At 41.6% G+C, this 17,919-nt stretch overlaps 1 protein-coding gene across 17 annotated transcripts in view; it reads right to left on the minus strand.

Moving 5' to 3' along the window:
* Nucleotides 1–1,613: 1,613 nt before the first annotated feature.
* The window catches only part of ABLIM1 (actin binding LIM protein 1), a 204,894-nt gene continuing 188,588 nt past the window's right edge, over nucleotides 1,614–17,919 (minus strand). For 2 of the 17 annotated variants that reach the window (XM_069863731.1, XM_069863742.1), the window contains 5 exons: nucleotides 17,357–17,448; nucleotides 17,070–17,166; nucleotides 16,429–16,490; nucleotides 16,060–16,120; nucleotides 12,012–15,078 (listed from right to left, as the gene is read on the minus strand). In XM_069863731.1, the coding sequence (XP_069719832.1) occupies nucleotides 15,041–15,078; nucleotides 16,060–16,120; nucleotides 16,429–16,490; nucleotides 17,070–17,166; nucleotides 17,357–17,448 (350 nt within the window). In that variant the 3' untranslated portion in view covers nucleotides 12,012–15,040. Of the gene's footprint in view, nucleotides 9,393–10,686; nucleotides 10,768–12,003; nucleotides 15,079–16,059; nucleotides 16,121–16,428; nucleotides 16,491–17,069; nucleotides 17,167–17,356; nucleotides 17,452–17,919 lie in introns of those variants that run through there. The other 15 variants (XM_069863744.1, XM_069863739.1, XM_069863735.1 and 12 more) reach the window with 13 other exon arrangements.

The raw sequence follows: 17,919 nt of genomic DNA on the forward strand, positions 1-17,919 counted from the left end.
ACAAATTGTCCAGCTCAGGATTAGGGCTCTTCCAGCTAGGCACTGCAGGAATATAGACAGCAAAATCCCTCTGTATAAATACTCTGCTGAAGTGGTGTTTCTGCCCTTCACCAAGTCTGGTTTCCAGCAGCTGTAATAAATGAATCTCATTTTGATTTTGTCCCACCTACAGCAAAAATGCAACCTCTGGAGTAATCCATCCAGAGAAAGGAAACATCTAACTGTCACCAGGTCACTGTGCTGGATCTGTCCACATTAGAGTTGCTCTTGTTCAAGTTCCAGCACAAATAGAACACAACAAAAATCTAGGCATGTCCTGGAAAGTAATGGAACAGATAAGAACTTTGCTAAAGGTTAGCTTCATGGTGCTATTGAATTCCCCACGGCTTGCTCTCCAAGCAGAAACCTGAGCCCTCACCTCACCCCAGACCCAGTCCTTAGACATACCCAAGATAGTGCCTTGAAGCAAAACCCCAGGGCAACCTCTACCTTCATTGTGAGAGGGAGCCTGTGTATGGTATTGGGGTAGGGCAAGGGCAGGGATGAATCTCAGAGGACTGAGGAGCGGAAGAGAAGATGGGGAGCATGTTACTTGCAGGGCACGACACAGATCTTGATGCTGCAGGGCTTTTCTGTAGGCTCAAGGATGCTGTGCAGAACATGTGCTGCATCACTCCTGCCCCTGGCTGCAGTCAACAGCCTCAAGCAGGATTCTTTCCTGTCCCCTCTGAGGTTCTTATAGGATTGAACTCCAGTGGCTTCACTTCAAATGGTAATGCCCCCACCCTCTATCCCCCCTTTAACAAACAAGCCCAGAGGCCAATCCTAATGAGGCTCCAGCTCTGGTTGCTCCAGGTACCAATGACTGCAGGAGACCCAAATTAATTCAGTGAAGATGTTCAGCTGGTCATCTAGAGAGCTGTGTATGTCACCTTTTCAAGGGAATAGCTACATATAATAATGAGTGAAGTCCCTTGACATGTCTTTCTTCTGAGGCACGGACAGGAACCGCTACAGGTTCCTCTGAGGTGCAGTGTGTTTAATTCGTCTCACATTATGGTCTGCTGGAGACTTGGGCATTCAGCACGTTCATAGGTGGTTTGTAGTCCTATCTTCTTCAATGGCGTAATTCCCTACTTTCTAGATCCAGATCAAGGCTGGGCAGGTAAAACTCCAGGTAGTTAAGCGAACACCTCACTTTAAACACTAGGACACCTAAATATCTTTTCAAGGTGAGGACTAAAATCATAGCTGAACTTGCAAGGAGAAAGAAAACAATTTAGACTGAAACCTACGTGACAGCATGACTGAGTTAACCTTGCTGATTTCTCAAGTCCTTTTAAACCACAAACTGACCCCAAAATACTAACACTCCTGTGTGGTTTGTACGAGTATCTGTTTCTGGTGACTTAGTTATGGGAAGCATTGTGTCCATTTTTAAACCTCTTGTGGTAATTTCACTGAAGCTGTGTAACTGTTCATCTGCCTCGCTCTGGTCTGTCTTATCTTAGCTTCTCTGCTTTGTGAGAGCACATGCTGTTTTGTAAGAGGGCTTTGATGCAACTCTGCAAGATGAAAAACAGAAAATAAATGAAGCAACATGAATCCAGCAATTAAGAATAAAGCTCCAAACTTTATTCATTGACTTGAGTACAACAGTGATGCAGGTTACAGTGGCACAGGAGTGCAATATGTGCTGTTTGCGGTATGACAGTGGAAACACTAATTGTACAGAACAGCAACCCAGCTCAACTTTTCATTATGCATACAAGCAGACTTACTGTACAGACAAGACATCAATTCACTTTTACAGAGACTCAGAAAGAGAGCTGTCTCACAGATGAATGGATAACACAGGGACACCTCCCAAAACCCTGGTTTGTATGGGGGGAGGACGAAAGAAAAAACAATAAAAACATCTATTGCCAGAATCTACTGATTTAAAGGAAAATAGACCTTTGAAAAGTTAGTTTCAGTTTCCAAAGCTTAAAAAAAGTCCCCAGCTGTAAGGCCCCCTTACAGGAAGAGTTGTCAGCAACAACCAAGCCGCACTGCTTGGATAGGTCTGATCCCATAACAACATACAGAGCTCGCTGCTGTGAGCATACACAGCGGGCAGAGACCTTCCTGGTCTAGACAGCTGAGAAAGAGCCTGCTCCAAAGCACACGGATGTTAGTGAGAAGCTCCACTGATTTCAGTGGGTTTGCATCTGGGGGAGAGGAAGTGCTTTCTGAAAGGTGTTCCGTGACAAAAGCCCAGGCAAGTGTCCAGTGGGACTTGTCAAGGCGCCTAAGGGAGCTAAAGACTCAGCCTGGTAAGGCACCGCTGGAATTCCCATAGCTGCTTCTGCTGCTTGAAATGCTTTGTTTCCTAACGCCTACGAGCAAGAACCTGTGGGCCTCAGCTTTGCAAGTCCTGGGAGCAATGCTTGTATTAACCGTGGTGACCCTTACAAAACCAGTTACTGTTTGCCTTTGGTCATCTCTTTTTACCTCAGAAGAACGACCGCAGTGCACGTGCAAGTATCACTCCTTCACACGGACAAGCATTTTTTTAGCAAATCATTAGCAGAAATCTATTTCCCTGTTAGAAACCCTTTGGGCAACGATTAACTTATTTTGCATACAGGCAAACAACATTAATGGCCAATTACATCCCCACTTCCTGCACTGAGGCTTACATTAAAATTAATAATTCTTATTCTCTACCCTGCCAAATGTGGGCATCGCATAGCTCCTGCCAGCAGAGCTGTCTGACTAAAAATTCTGCAGCTTTGCATTATGAGACTTTTTTTTTGTTTCTTATTTCATTAAGCACATAAAAAGGTGTGTGGGAGGAATCAGAAGGCAAAACTCATCAGCCAGAGCAGTCCTGCAACCCGAAGCAATAACGGTGTTTCTACATGAAAAGAGAAGGGCGTATTGTACTTTCACAGTGCTCAGTTGCTCTCTTTAGTTTCTCATTATACAGCCATGGGGTAAAAACATACCCTGACGACTATGCTGAACTCTAGCAGGGGTGCTGACAGGGCCAAAAAGTTTGACAGAGCATGAACTGGACCACGACCTGAGGCTAAGTGACTGGGGAAGAGGGCTGTGAAGTCAAGCCCCAAGTGTCTCTCTGATATGGAAAGATGACTGGCATTTCAGCATGGATGAGTTGATTTTCTTGTTCCCTGCACACGTTTCATTGCATCATTATCACTGACTGGTACTTTTTAGTGCCACAGGTAACTTTCAGGATGTGGGCATCCTCCTCCACAAACACATGCTGAGGGAAAGTAATGAATCATGGAGTGGGAGAAAGGTCGGTTTCTTTTCATTCTCCTGTATGAAGCTATGGCCCAAATATGCCAAGATCTCCTCCAAAGTCAGGACGAGCCAAGATAAGTCATTCCAAAATGAGTTTAGAGGATGTACATACTTTTACTGTTCTGGGTGTTTACTTTTCTGTAACTTATAACATCTTCACATCATTAATTTCAGTGTAGGTATTCATAACCTATGGGCTCTAAACTTGACTTCCCCAGTTTGAAATAGGTACATAGGCTCATGCCTGCGTTTTCTTCTAAGTCTGCTAACCACCACCCCTGCAAACCCTGGAGAAATCAAGATCAGCCCTTCTCCTTCTCAGAACTTAATCCTTCTCCACCCATCAGTATTACCTGACCAGGAGAAGCACGACTTCACTTAAAATGCGCCTAATTTCAACAAAACAAATGTTTACAGATGAGACTCCTAATGACCTCCCCTGATGAGCAGGACATCTGAACTGTATGGCTGAGAAAGGATTTCCAAATCACAACACAGAAAGGGTAGCAAGCACTTCAGTGCTAGGCCCACAGCTTAGGACTGCAGGACTTGGTAAGGAGAGATGACATCTGTCTTGACAGAAGTAAAACACCACTGGAGCCACAGAGCTATCTTGTTTCACAAACAGATATTAAGAAACTTACTGTTTTCCTAGTTTAACCTTTCACAGCACACTGCATCACAAACCATATTTAACGAAAGGCTACTAACCAAACTGAAAACAAGCATGTTTCTGAGATGCTGAGTTTCCAAGTTGCTAAGCCACTATCCATCATATTGGAGAAGTCGTGGCAGTTTGGCGAAATTCCCACTGACTGGAAAAGGGAAAACATAACTCCCACTTTTGAAAAGGGGAAAAAAGAAGACCCAGGGAACTACAGGCCAGTCAGTCTCACCCTCTGTGCCTGGAAAGATCATGGAGCAGATCCTCCTGGATACTCTGCTAAGGCACATGGGAAATAAGGAAGTGATTGGTGACAGCCAACATGCATTCACTAAGGGCAAATCTTGCCTGACAAATTTGGTGGCTTTCTACAACGCGGTTACATCATCGGTGGTTAAAGGAAGAATGACCGGCGTCATTTACCTGGATTTTGCTCAGCCTGACTCCTGAGAGACCTTAAAGCAGCCTTCCAGTACTTAAAGGGGGCCTACAAGAAAGCTGAAGAGGGACTTTTTACAAGGGCATGTAGTGATAGGACAGGGCTAATGGCTTTCAACTGAAAAAGGGTAGATTAAGATTAGATACAAGGAAGTGTCTTCCTGTGCAGATGGTTAGGCACTGGCATAGGTTGCCCAGAGAAGTCGTTGATGCCCCATCCCTGGAGGTGTTCAAAGCCAGGTTGGATGGAGCTTTGATCAACCTGATCCAATGGGAGGTGTCCCTGTGCATGGCAAGGGGCTTGGAACTGGATGATCTTTAAGGTTCCTTCCAACCCAAACCATTCTATGATTCTATGCCACCAAAACCTGTCATAAATGACGCCAGCATGAGATGACAATGAACAATTAAAAAAAAAATAATGAAATTCTATAAGCAAACTTCACAAGGACTTACCCTTCAAGTTCTATAGAAAGTTCAGGTTAGGGACCGGCCACTGGAAGAGCTGAGATGCTACATTCAGTTTCCTAATCCGAAGCCATAATGGATCACATTGTTTCATTGAGCGGACAGTTTTCCAAATCTACCGAGTAGATTTCCAAATCTGCTCTTCAATTTCTTAATTCTGCTATCTTGAGATGGCAAACAACATATTTATTTCAACTTCTGACTCACAGTACGCTGGAGCTTACACTGAGTTAAGGCACGGATATAGAGGGCATGGCCAGCTGTTCCTACTATAGCACAGAACAGTTCTCTACTTGTTCATATGGAAATTATCAGACCAGTATCTGGAAAGGGCACAGAACCAAGTAAGTGAGACCTCTGGATTCCCCATTAATGTGAAGACTACTGCACAGGGAATTACCCTTCCATCTAAGCACTGCCAGCGATGGGTGTTGCAAGTGTTCACATGTCTGAGGAAGCCTTCTAAATAATATTACCCGTTGGCCACCCTGGCACTTCCACGATGTGGGAAACTGGCCCTGTCCTTCGCACACTTGCTGTATCACTGAACCAGATATCACAGAATCACAGAATAACCAGGTTGGAAGAGACCCACCGGATCATCGAGTCCAACCGTATATCTACAAGCCCCACAGATAAAAGCACATATGCAAAGGACAACCTTCACAACTTAATGACCACTGTCTTTTCAAGACTATGCACTATTTGGAAATTCCACATTAACTACTCACATAGTAACTCAACTCCAAATGGGGAGTGTGTGTGCTACATGGGCACCTGTGATAGAGAATCTGCATGTATACATCACCTGACTCTCATGTGTGTGGTTATTTTGTGATGCCGTCCCAAATAAATGTTTTGACAGGTCTTTGCTCTTACATAATTTCTAAAGCAGAAATGGGGGAAAAAAAACCAAGACAAAAGTATTCAGTTTTCAGTCCTCTTGGCAATGACAGTTTCTTTGACAGCACTGAGTTTGATGGCATTTCATCAGAAGCTCAAACACTTTGCTGGAGATAGAAGAACTTAAGCATGTATTTAAGGCATATACATAAAATCATAGAATAGTTTGGGTTGGAAGAGACGTTTAAGGGTCATCTAGTCAGCCCCTGACATGACTCAAGGGAATATTGAAAAGGGATTACAAAGCACGACCCAAGAAAACACTACTCAGTTGATACTAGGAAGTGACTCATTGCTTACAAAGAAAATTCTCCCTGGGGCTACGTTTCTGTTTTTGTTAGGTGAGAAGACCAGATGAAAGAACAGAAAAGGTTGCAGTGGCAATCTCTAGCAGCCTACTGCAGAAAACACCTACCCACCCGCCTTGTGTCTGGCTACAGCGTGGTTTTTATGGAGATGCAATCTCTTGGGGTGTGTCTACATGGAGATGGTTGGGATAGTTAAGGGGAATTAACTACAGGTATGAAATTAAAGCTCAGAAAACCCTTCATGTTTTCAATTGGAAATAAAGCAGTATTAAGTCTAGTGCAGAGGGCTGTGGACTGACTAAGCTCCACACCTGCGAGACGTGAAGAACCAGCAGTGGCCCAAAAACATAGTTAGCGATTACTTGCTTCTGCGGCATCTAAGCTGGCTTCTTGTCATTCCTTCCCAAGCTACAATTCTGCAATTGCAGCTTTAAGTTCTCAGTTGATGAGGCAGATACAAATTACCCTGTCATTCTTCACAAGACGCTGGGTTCTCTTTCTTTTCAAAACTTTTTTTTTCTTTTTTTTTTTTTTTTTGAGAGAGAGAGGAGGGAAAGGAGAGAAAACAACCTGGCTGAGTCATCTTTGAAATGACTGCGTTGTGTATTCATGTACGCTGTGAGAAGTTCAGTAGTAATCTCAAGATGGGGGCAGAAAAACACAGACTGGCACCTCATATCCTTGAGAGCGCAAGTCATCAGATCAAAAAGGTTTATTGTTGAGATGGCTTGGGCTAAAAGACCCATAATGCCTACTATGTTTGAGAGGCAGCAGCACAGTTTCTTCTCTACGATGTAGGCTGACAAAACTCCGAGGATTTTAATTCATAAAAGCTAAGCCACACCTGGGAAGCGACAAGCCCTGAATTTCTGAGATTCCAGCATTCCCAAAGCCTGTGACTTTAAAACATGGCTGTTCTTTCATTGTATGGATTTGGTTTCAGCAGTCACTTAAAAACGTATCTCGAACTGCGAGGGTGAAACCCATTCCCTTTTACTTCTCAGTGTTTCTCAACACCCCTTTCAGATTGTTGTTCTGAAAAATGAAGTAACACATGTCAAATGATCCTTGCTGCACTCTCGGTAGTCCAGAAAGCTTACTCACAATTGCATCTGTCACAGTGTTCACTGAGGACTTCTGCTCAGTGAGGAACGTGATGCCAGACCTGCATGGTAGCACATTCTCCCACTTGTCCCATAGACTCACTGTTCCCTTAGCTGTAGGGACATGGAACAGGTGCTGACCCCTTCTATCTATTTCCCACACACTGCATCTTCTTCTCAGATTTTATCAAAGAAACCACAGTGATCTGTTGCAACAGGACTTCCTAAACCAGCAAAGAAGCAGCAGGATTTGGGCTGTCCTGCACATTTGATGGTGAAATGCCATTTGGTGATACAAAGAACTCAACACAGTGATACTGAATCTCACAACTACATGGGACCGTTTCTCCTTCCCGACTTCCAGGTTTTAACACCAATGTCTCATATAACAGAAAATACAAAGGTTCTGATGTCTCCAGTGCCAAAAGTTTCTGCATTAAAAATGAAACCTTGATATTCTTTGACAGACACAGAACCGAAATGACCCTCTCCCGTATCAGGAGATGGGCTCGTTAGTGCAGTTATGCATTGGCAGTTAAGCACCAAGGAGGAGAAAAAGCTCACCTTGCAGCCACAATGCATTCATTCAGTTACTTTGGTGCTCATGTCCTCCTCTGTATAGGACTTGCCCAGAAGCAGTTAAGGTATATACAGGCAGTTTTTTAAGCTGCAGCATATTGGAAGAAGACCGAAAGCAGTAAGGAGATCAATGCAGCTCAGAAACTGTCTTGCATGATTACTCTGTCTTCACAAACCAAGTCAGGCACAAAGGGAAATAAAAATAACCAAGGCTGGAGCTTTGAAGCTTCAAGAGAGGGAAAAAAAAATCTCCATGCCCTCTTTTCCAAGCACAAGTGAAAAACTACATTAACTAAAAAGAGTGCTTGGCCCCATGCACTGTGCCATATTGACAACAGCAACTGCGATTTAATCAAAAAGCCTCTATTGGCAAAGCATGGCACCTTGATGGTACCTTTTAATTCATAAACATTCCTCCCACAGAGGGATGAATTTGAGTGTTAGTTTGCAGAGAAGCATCTTCCCTGCTGACATAAAATCCTACAACTCCACCGCAGCCTGATGAGCTGCGCTAGGAATTACTAGCAGGGAGTCTCTCCCAAAATCTCTGGGTGCGAACCAGGGCACACTTAAAAAAGCATTTTCTCACTCTGTCACTCCAACACCCATCCACCCATCTCCTGGACTGAATTACAAGAAAACTGACTCTTCTCCATCATTCCCATTACTTAAGTGATCTTAAATGACTGGTTAAGCTCCATCACTATTAATTCAAGCAGAAAGTGTGCAAGAGGGAAGACTGACAACAGACACAGCAATTCACTTCCTACATCCTAGCAAATATATACAAGTACAAGGAGCCCATTTTCCAGAAATTCAACTGGTATGTACTGAAAGTGAGCAGAGCACCCACTTTTGTGGATTCATTCACACACAGATCCCATTTCAAAAGAGTGCCAAATAAGAAACAGTTGTGTGAAAGACTTAATGTGATTGTGTGAATACAATAAAAAGGGCTTCTCCTTCACTACTGAGCATCTATCTACCTTCCTCTCCATATATATACACATAGATACACATACACACACACATACATAGATGGATAGATATAAATACATGTGCGCCCACACACGAACACACATACATATATATATATTTTTATATATATATATATTCTTTTCCAGTTCTTGGAGTGATTACAACTACTTTAGTCTACAAGGCAACCTAAGGGCACTTCCTGGCTCTAGCAATAAAGTCCATCATGTTGTGGAGAGAAGTAAAGGGAATATAATTGAGGGAGAAGAACAGAGCAGTTTCCTATCCTGTATAATATCATGTAACAGGTCGACACCTTTGAAAACTATCATCATTGTTGTTTCTGATCCCAGATATATTCTCCCTGTGTTCCAGGAGAGCAAACGTTCACCTTGTTCAATTGCTGTGTACAGAGGTGCCACTATGCGGTTTTCCCTTTTTGGTGGATAAGCAGTTGCTTCCAAATAGTTTGGAGTGTATGACACAATATCCTACGCATCATTTTTTGTTGGTTTGTTTAAAGGGAGATTAAAAGAGTTTTGCTTTTTTCTTCATGTCGTTGCGTCTCCAGAGAGGTAACTTGTCAAACTCCTGTATCGTCATGCCAAATATTTCTTGGAAAACTTCAGGTGCTAAGTGACGCTTTAAAAAAAAATAAGGGGGGAGGGAAAAAAAGGAGAAAAGGCAATGGTCAGTCAAAGCCAAAGAGACACAGTAGGAGATAGGAGTGCCTTAGGGATTTCGTGTCACTGTGTTAAAAGCCATTGCAAGAAAAAGTAACGCTTTGGCAATACACACATCCAGTTCCTCCTGAACTCAAAGGCTCATTGGATGAATGAAATACTGCAGTTTGTTAATTCTGAGAAGTTTACAGAGGAAATCGGGAGAACTATTTCAGGTGCTGAATATGCAAGAGACAGAAAAATGATTTATCTGTAGTCACCTAACAAGCACTGATAGACCAGAGATAAAAACCAGCTCCTGCACGCCCCTGTACCAGGCTTTGTGAGTCCCCTCTGCTCACATACTGAAGTTCAGACTCTGACTTTCAGGATAGCTTTGTGAAAAGGCTGCAGGTTAGCATCCGACATTTGAAGTTCTGAGAAGGAAGATGTCTGGCCACACTAACTCTCCAGCACATTTCCCTACTGCCAATGAAACATGTTTTGGTGCTGTCTAGTGCACAAGTTACTTCTTGTCCAGCTGCTTTAGACTGCACTGGATGGGGAAGGTGTCTCCCCGTGGCACTAAGGTAACACAGCACTGAATTCCGATTAGTGATCACATAGCTACTAGTCTAAAAATGTGCATAAATGGTTACTTACCTAAATTTTTGTGGCCTCTTTTACTCATCTCCATGGAAGATGAACTAATTACAAACAATTTAAATATCCTCAGCCTTCTACTGGGCTGCTTAAGTCTTTCTAATCCATGAAGATGTAAACAATTCTTATTTGTTGGCAAAGATTTAAATCCTGATATTTTTGGCTATCAGCCAAGTCACAGAACTCGTGGACAAGTTAAAGAAAGTTAGACTTTTGTTCCTCAAGGATGGCTGACACTGACTCTTAGCTAAGAAATGATCCAAGATCAAACTAGGTACTGCTCCATTCCACTATGGATCCTATGACTACAAAACACCTCACCAGTCTGGGGCTTTTTACAAGGTTATAGGTATATAATCAATTGATTGAAAACACAAGGGGGTTGTGAGAAGCTCAGCCCAGGAGCAGGGAGACAGAGATGTGGGACTACTGGCCCAGCACTGTTCATGGAGCTGTGGCTGATCCCTCCCCATCTGACTCCTCCTTCCCTGCTTAGTGCTGAGACATCTTCCCAGCCTAACAAGAACCCACGCTTCAGTGTTTGAGCTTTCAAGTGTGCAACAACAAACAAGTTCAGCAGGAAATAGCATTTAGGAACTCGCTTCTCTTACCTCAAGTCTGGTTCTGTCTACATCTTTTAGTATTTTATTTCGCCCTCTGTTGGTCACCATGAGAATTTCATATGGAAAAATCTGTTAACAATGTATAAAAGGGGGAAAATGAGATGTATTTACATTCTAAAGCAAAAAGAACACAATGTGTCTCATTTTCACAACCACATAAACATTTGTTTTCTTATTTCAAAGGAAATCACAGCACTTTTTTCCCCTCAAGATGCATGAAAGGCAAGCCAACCTGGACACAGCAAGAACTTGTTGAGTATCAAACTGCCTGATATTGTAGAGCTACTGTGCATTTGCTTGATCCCCACCGACTTTTATGGTGCATATAATACAGCTGACTTTGTTCAGACAGTCCTTTCTAGTCACAATATGCCTTCTCATCCAGCAAGGCATAAACTTAAGAGTTTATTAAAGTAAATATATTTGGCATTTCCTGATCTAACTGATGGCTGCCAAAGTGTGGACAACTCTAAGGAAACCAACACTTAGTGGACATTTGAAAATGAACCACATGAAAGTACATCAGGAAAAGCAGCAAGATATTGATTAGTGGGGCCAGCACAGTCAAAATGCATCGCATGATTGTCTTTGCCTTTGCTGATGGTTAAAGAGTTCAACCACCCACTGGGCTTGCTGGAGATACTTTTGTAGACTTATTTGCCTTATACACCTTCATCTGCTTCAGAAGAGCATGTGTCCAGCACATCTGCATTAACATTTCCCCTGCTTTCCTTTTCCATTGCTAAGAATGCCAAGAACTTACACAAATCAGTTATTGGCCAATAATCCATTCCTGAATGCAGAATAATTTTATTTTTGTTTTACAGGGTCTTTGTTTGAAGTAAAACTTTTACTGTCAGTGGGTCTCAAATTACTTTAAACCAAGACACCGCACTGCTTAGGAAGGATTTCAGAAAACCATGTGCCTTGAAATCAGTTTCTGGAATCATCCCAGGCAAATAAAACTCTGCTTTAGGATTTTTTCCTTGGACAGACACTTCCATAAATGCCTGGAATGACTTAGGAGAGCTCATGTTCCATCTGACAGAGCCTCTCTACAGCCCTTCTCATTGCATGTCTCTGCCGAGTGGGTAAACAGCATTCTCAGTGAGGTTCTTATCCAACACCAACTGAAGTTTTTCTGCAGATTTCAGTAGCAATTGGCTCAGCCTTTACTATTATTTATGGGTCTGGTTTTACTTGCCCCCAGGGAACAAGTGTAAGACCACCAAAATTCTCCTGGAGAGACAGCGGAGCTATTATCAAATGCTTTTACTTCAATTATTTTAACATCAGAAGAAATGCAACCTAGCCACCTTCTGTGCAGAATTAGGCAATTAAGTTCATTCCATTGTCAACAATTATCCCAATGAACTTTTCAGGAATATAATAAATAAGATTCAGGCATCAATGAACACACCACTGAGTTTATTGCAAGTAATGAGAATTTAAATAATGTGTGCTTACATACCCGTTGTAAGATATGATTCTTAGGAGATTCTGACATTGTCACAGTTGTACAATTAAGTCTATAATTTGAATTACATTGTTTATGTTTGATACTGGAAACAGCTACCATATACAGCATTATAGGAAACTAAAATGTAACGTTTCATAAATAAACAGGCAGAGTTTAAGTCAAGATCTACGGTCATAAGTACATTTTATATTTAGATATTCACAACAAGGCATGTCTCAGTCTGGGGTGGCAGGATGCACAAATTCTGTCCTTTCTGGAGAACCATTTGGTGAGACTTGGTCATTCTTACATTTATTAATTTTCACTTTTCACATGTTTGATGCTGACTTTGACTTGGATTCTTTTACTTTATCAGGTCTAAGTTATTGTTGGACCATTGACGTGAATAAAAATACTGCCAGTTCACACAAGCTGAGGGTCTGGCATCACCTTTATAAATATCAAGAGGAAGTGACCTATCATCTCATGAAGATCCCCATAAATTTTACCACTAGTAATACTGACAGAATTTGTCACCCAAAATAACATTCCAAATCATTGGGTGCATCAATAACAGTGGTGGCTGTAAGAATTCCTATTGCACTGAAAGAGAAATTATCTGGAATAAAAAAGTAGTACCTCAGGAGTTGGGGATATCCTCAAGGTCTTATTTATATAATATATAAAAACACTTGTTAATATACATTGCACTCGGGTCTCAGCTTATAAAGCTAGGGTTATTGCCTCGTACATTTGTCTGGACGTGAGTCGGAAGCACAAAGAGTAATCTGGTTTGCAAAAAGAGCTAATCACTTAACTGCATAAATGCTGATACTTGTAACTTTGGCAAAATCATGATTTCTTGGAAGGTTAACCGGCAACAGAGAAAGCTGTAAGATTTACAACACAGCCCTTGTTGAATCCCCTCTGCATCTTATGTTAATTTTTGACTCAAACATCTCTGGACATAGCTGCAAAAGCATTTACTTTATATCTCAAATTATATGCAGCTGATGTTGCCTCGTTTTCCACGAAATCTCCTGAAGAATTTCTCAGCTAGGGAATTATTATTGAAAGGTGTCAGGTTAACAGGGCTTGAGAGCTAAAGAACAGATCCAGATAGACATGTAGGTATCTAACTTCCAATTTGCAACGAAGATCTATGTAGTTAATTCATTTTTAAATAAAACAGCCCCAACAGCATGTTGTGAGCCACAATATTCTGCATCACTCTTCCAGCCTGACAGATCTGAGACTTTCCCATCAAGTTTAGGCTGCTGTTTTGGCTAGTGGAACCTTAGCAGAGACTTGGCATCTTTAGTATCTTTGTTTTGTCTCTGGAAAAATTTCCTTAACCCAAGCAGCACATCTGGGCTGCCCTCAGCCTGCAACCTGCCTGAATACTAACACCTGGAACAGGCAAAGTCCAGAACAAAGGGAGAGGTTTGGCACATAAGGAGCAGGGATTGAGGTGAGGTAAAAAAAAAAGACAAGGGAACTAAGACATTTCCTGTATTTTTATCTGCATTTCACAGTCAAACCTTCACTGTCTTGAAGGAAAGTGAATAACATCTGCACTTGCCTTTGGCTCCAACATGTTAGGCATAGATACTCCTCTGTCCATTCTCATTCCAGGGACATGACCATCCGGAAGGGACTGCATCAGATACAGGTATATATCAGACACATAGGTTACACACACAGAGGGTAAAGGCACTCAAGTAGCGGTGAAAACAAAGGTGAATTTGCCCTGAGACTTCCTACAAGTCTTAATATTTAGTCTCATCGCACAGATCATTGCCATGGCTACTGTTTGCCACTTCTCTGGGGTGTGCAGAGGGATCCTTCCATCCTCTCTGCCATCACAGCTTTCTGTCACTGCTAAGGCTGCTGATAGCTTCCTGCCAAGCCAACCAACATCACCTCCCAGGTGGACCTGGGAACCCCAAGAGAGTGGTGGGCCCTTCTCCACCTCAATGACTAAGTAGGGTTCTCTGCCGAAAAATCAGATCCCACCCAACAGCATACAAAGTGCTCTTATACTCTGGGTTTTCCTTCCCATCACTTACTGTATCAGCTGAGGGATTGGGTTTGGGGTTTTTTTGTCTCTATAAAGGGAAATTTTTGGTATGAACACAAACAGGGATAGGGTAAAAAGGTGCTCTTTTGACACAGGCATTGTTCCAAATGAAATAACCTTCTAAGCACAATATATGGACAACTTCTCTCTCCTCCCATAATCTAATTATCTTTCCAGTCATCATGATTTTGATACACCATTAACAAAATTATCCAAGCAATTAAACTCTTTCTTAAATTGCCATTTCATATTGTGATTGTGCTGAGGAGCCAGTCAGAGTCATGCCATTCTGGAAAAAAATCCCCGAAGACAGGATTTGGAGTAAAATGTTTACATTTGCAAGTACACCTCTTACTGGCTCTTCCGTGATGGCAGCACTGCAGAAAACTATTGATCAGCCATCTGGTCTGGAGAGCAAACTCCAGGGTAGAAATGAGGAATTCAAGGCTCCTGGTATGGGAGAAAATTGCCTCCAGAAGAGACTTCCTATACGTCTCTGGGGTTGTTGTGACAGAGGCTGGAAATAAATCCACCTTCAGTTGGCCAGGGAGGACTATTACAGATAACTCATAAATCAACAGACAGTGGATTTTACAGAGCGAGTCACAGAACCGGTGTGAGCTGTCTCAGCCCAGCTCTTGGGAGGTAAGGAGGAATCTGAGGCTGTGCCTGGGTTTTGTAAGAGTCTACATTGGTGATAATGCTTAAACATGCAGGAAAATCAAAGCTATTGTCTTAAGAAACCCTTCCCTGAAGCAGAAATTCGAACTTCAACAAGAAAGTAGATGCTTTTAGTTCTGTTGTCAGTTGATTGATGAAAACCTGTACTCTACCTGGAAATCTGAAAAGGAAAAGAGAAATCTCATCAGCTTTAGAGGGTGGGAGAACAGGAATCAGTCACAATCTACCAGATAATCCTTGCATCTTCTGGTCTACCTGATCCTTTCAAAATCCCACCCAATTCTTTAAGGCCAGCAACCTTCCTACTTTTGGACTTTGTAAAGACTGAAACACTCCAAACGTTGCAGCCCTTTTCATTCTGAGCAGGCTTCTCATTCAGGAAAACCAAGTCACTTTGGAATTATTAAGAGTCAAAAGACTACAATCAAGTGAATAAATAGCCAACTAAAACTCAAATGTGTAGAGCAAGATTCACCTCACCTAACCTCTGCCTCCAGGTAGCTGTCTAGATTCCTCCACAGTCTATAAGCAGACAATCACCAATAGAAGATGCCTGATCATAGGGTTAAGATAGTCAGGATCAATTTAACTTTGGAGATAATTAGACATTCTCTCTCTCAGCAAAAACCATTTAAACACATTAACTGTCAAAGCTTCATAACTTCCATAAATATTATCAATTTTTATTAGGCAATGACTGATACGACATGTATCTCAAAGTCATAATGAAAATTGAGAGCAGCAATGAAGATTAGAAGGCATTATGCTCCTTTTGTCACTGTGGCACATTCTTTCAGACTGGATGGTAATTTTCAGAGAAAGAAAACACCGTAGCAGAACTCAGTACATATTCTTGATAACGCACATGCTACCTGCTTTCCATTTGCATCAATGTTAAAGCAGTCCCTTGGAATAAAAAAGGATCAGCTCCACATAATGAATTGAGCAAAAGGATCCCAAACTTTTCAAAACGTATTTGAAGAGTTTGATATAATTGTTGAGTTTACCAGAGGAAATTAAAATGTACTGGGCAAATACAATATAACCATGTCCACAACCTTAAAATAAAACAGCAGACACGATCGAACATCATAACATGATCAGTAATGAAGCGGCACGTAAAAAGGCTCCTCAGCCTTACCTCTCACACCACCACTCACATCCCCATAACTGTTGTACTGACCAAAATCTGTAGACACCGGCTGTAACAGGAGAAGAAGGATGTGCACATAAATTCACAGTCCATGACTTCAAAAGCAGGTTGGTATATGGACAGTAAAAATTGTTTTAAGCCTCCTCCCCCCACTTTTTTTTCCACAACATTTCCTGCATTGCTTTCTTGCCTCTTTTACCAGTGGAGTTTGTGGAAAGGGAAATTAGGCTTTGTTTGAGTTCAGACGGTTTTATAAGAAAGCCTGATCAAACTGAAAATCAAACACAGTTAATACAGAAATAAATACCATGGATAATTAAAGCCATCTTATGCTTCTCAAAATCACCATCTCCTTACCCTGTGAAGTCCATTTTTTCCATAGCCAGGGAGAGAAGAGGTTTTGGATGCTGAAGCATGTGCTGTTGAATGAGGAAGGGAAAAATGTTTTACTGGAAAAATCCAATGGAAACTCAAAAACAAGAATACTGAGGAATCATCTAGCATAAAAACCAGTTAAAGGAGCTAAGCCTATAACCAACTTCAAGAAACTAACACCTCAGCCCCAGACTCATCCCAACCTTCCATACGTTTTGTAAGTTCCACACAGCTTTATCATGCCATGCAGGAGGAGAGACTAAACAATGATGGGAACCACCAGTTTAAGCAAAACGTGCTATTGTAATTTAATAACCCACCCTATTAGCATATGTGTGATGTAATAGGCACTGAATATTTTATCTCACTCCTTATCTATATTAGAAAATATATCTCCTCAAAATTGCCTGAAAATCCTCAGCCTCATATTTCTTCTAATTAAAAAACAACCACAACACTTCTCCTCTCACCAAAACCATCTAATGAATTAAACCACTCTTTTGGGGAGTACACCCCAAATACACCTATCAGTGGTCTTCCCAGTGGTCTCTCTTCTGGGAGAACGCCTGCTATGTTGTGTTCATTATTCATTGTTCATGATTAGCTTTATTGCCATGGATTACCTGGAGAATCGTAACGACTGGCAGAAAGTGCTGACCTATCACGACTCTCCTTTTCCATTTCTTCTTTCAATATCAGTTGTCCCAGACCAGAGTTGAGCTATAAATGGCAATTAAAAAATATTTCAATAAAATAAAGCTGATCAAGGCAATAGTAGAAATTGGTTAGAGAATAGAAAGTGACATTTCTTTGGATGCTGCTTCGAAGCAGCATGAATCATAGAATGGTTTGGTTTGGGTTGGAAAGGACTTTAATGATCATCTAGTTGCAATGACAAGCTTATAACCACCTTCATTAGCTGCTCCTCCTGCAGCTGCCGACGCCTCTGTAGCTCCTCATCATCTTCCTCTCTTCCACTTGACCTGCGTCTCATGTCAGCTCCTGCTTCCAGAAAACCACAGTACAGAGAGAACTTTGTGTATCAGTTCAACAGTCTTGGATACAAAAGCCATGAATCAATGCAAAAGTAGCTTAGACTGCCACTTCTGGAAAAGTGGGGTTTAAGGGCACCAGTAATCGTACCAGTGGCTGAAAACATAAAGTCTGATTTACAGCTGTACTTCTATCTAGACTCCGAAAAGCAAATCTGAATTCACATTTCAAATAAAAAAAATGATGTCCTAAATGGACACTCATATTTGGAATAAACAAGGCCTTATTTTTAGTCTAAACCAAAGTAAACTAATTTGATTCTCTTGATAAAGCTAACAATAATTGACCCAAGTGTTCTACAATTTGGTTCTTTACCTTTTATTGAATAGTCTATTTTCCTGAATATTCTTAAGACATAGTCCAGTTTGGATAGCAGGACAATTCCATGAATACATAGAATATGACATTGCTGCAAGCATT

Source organism: Phaenicophaeus curvirostris, chromosome 9 (assembly GCF_032191515.1).
Source record: "Phaenicophaeus curvirostris isolate KB17595 chromosome 9, BPBGC_Pcur_1.0, whole genome shotgun sequence".
Taxonomy (NCBI): Eukaryota; Metazoa; Chordata; class Aves; order Cuculiformes; family Cuculidae; genus Phaenicophaeus; species Phaenicophaeus curvirostris.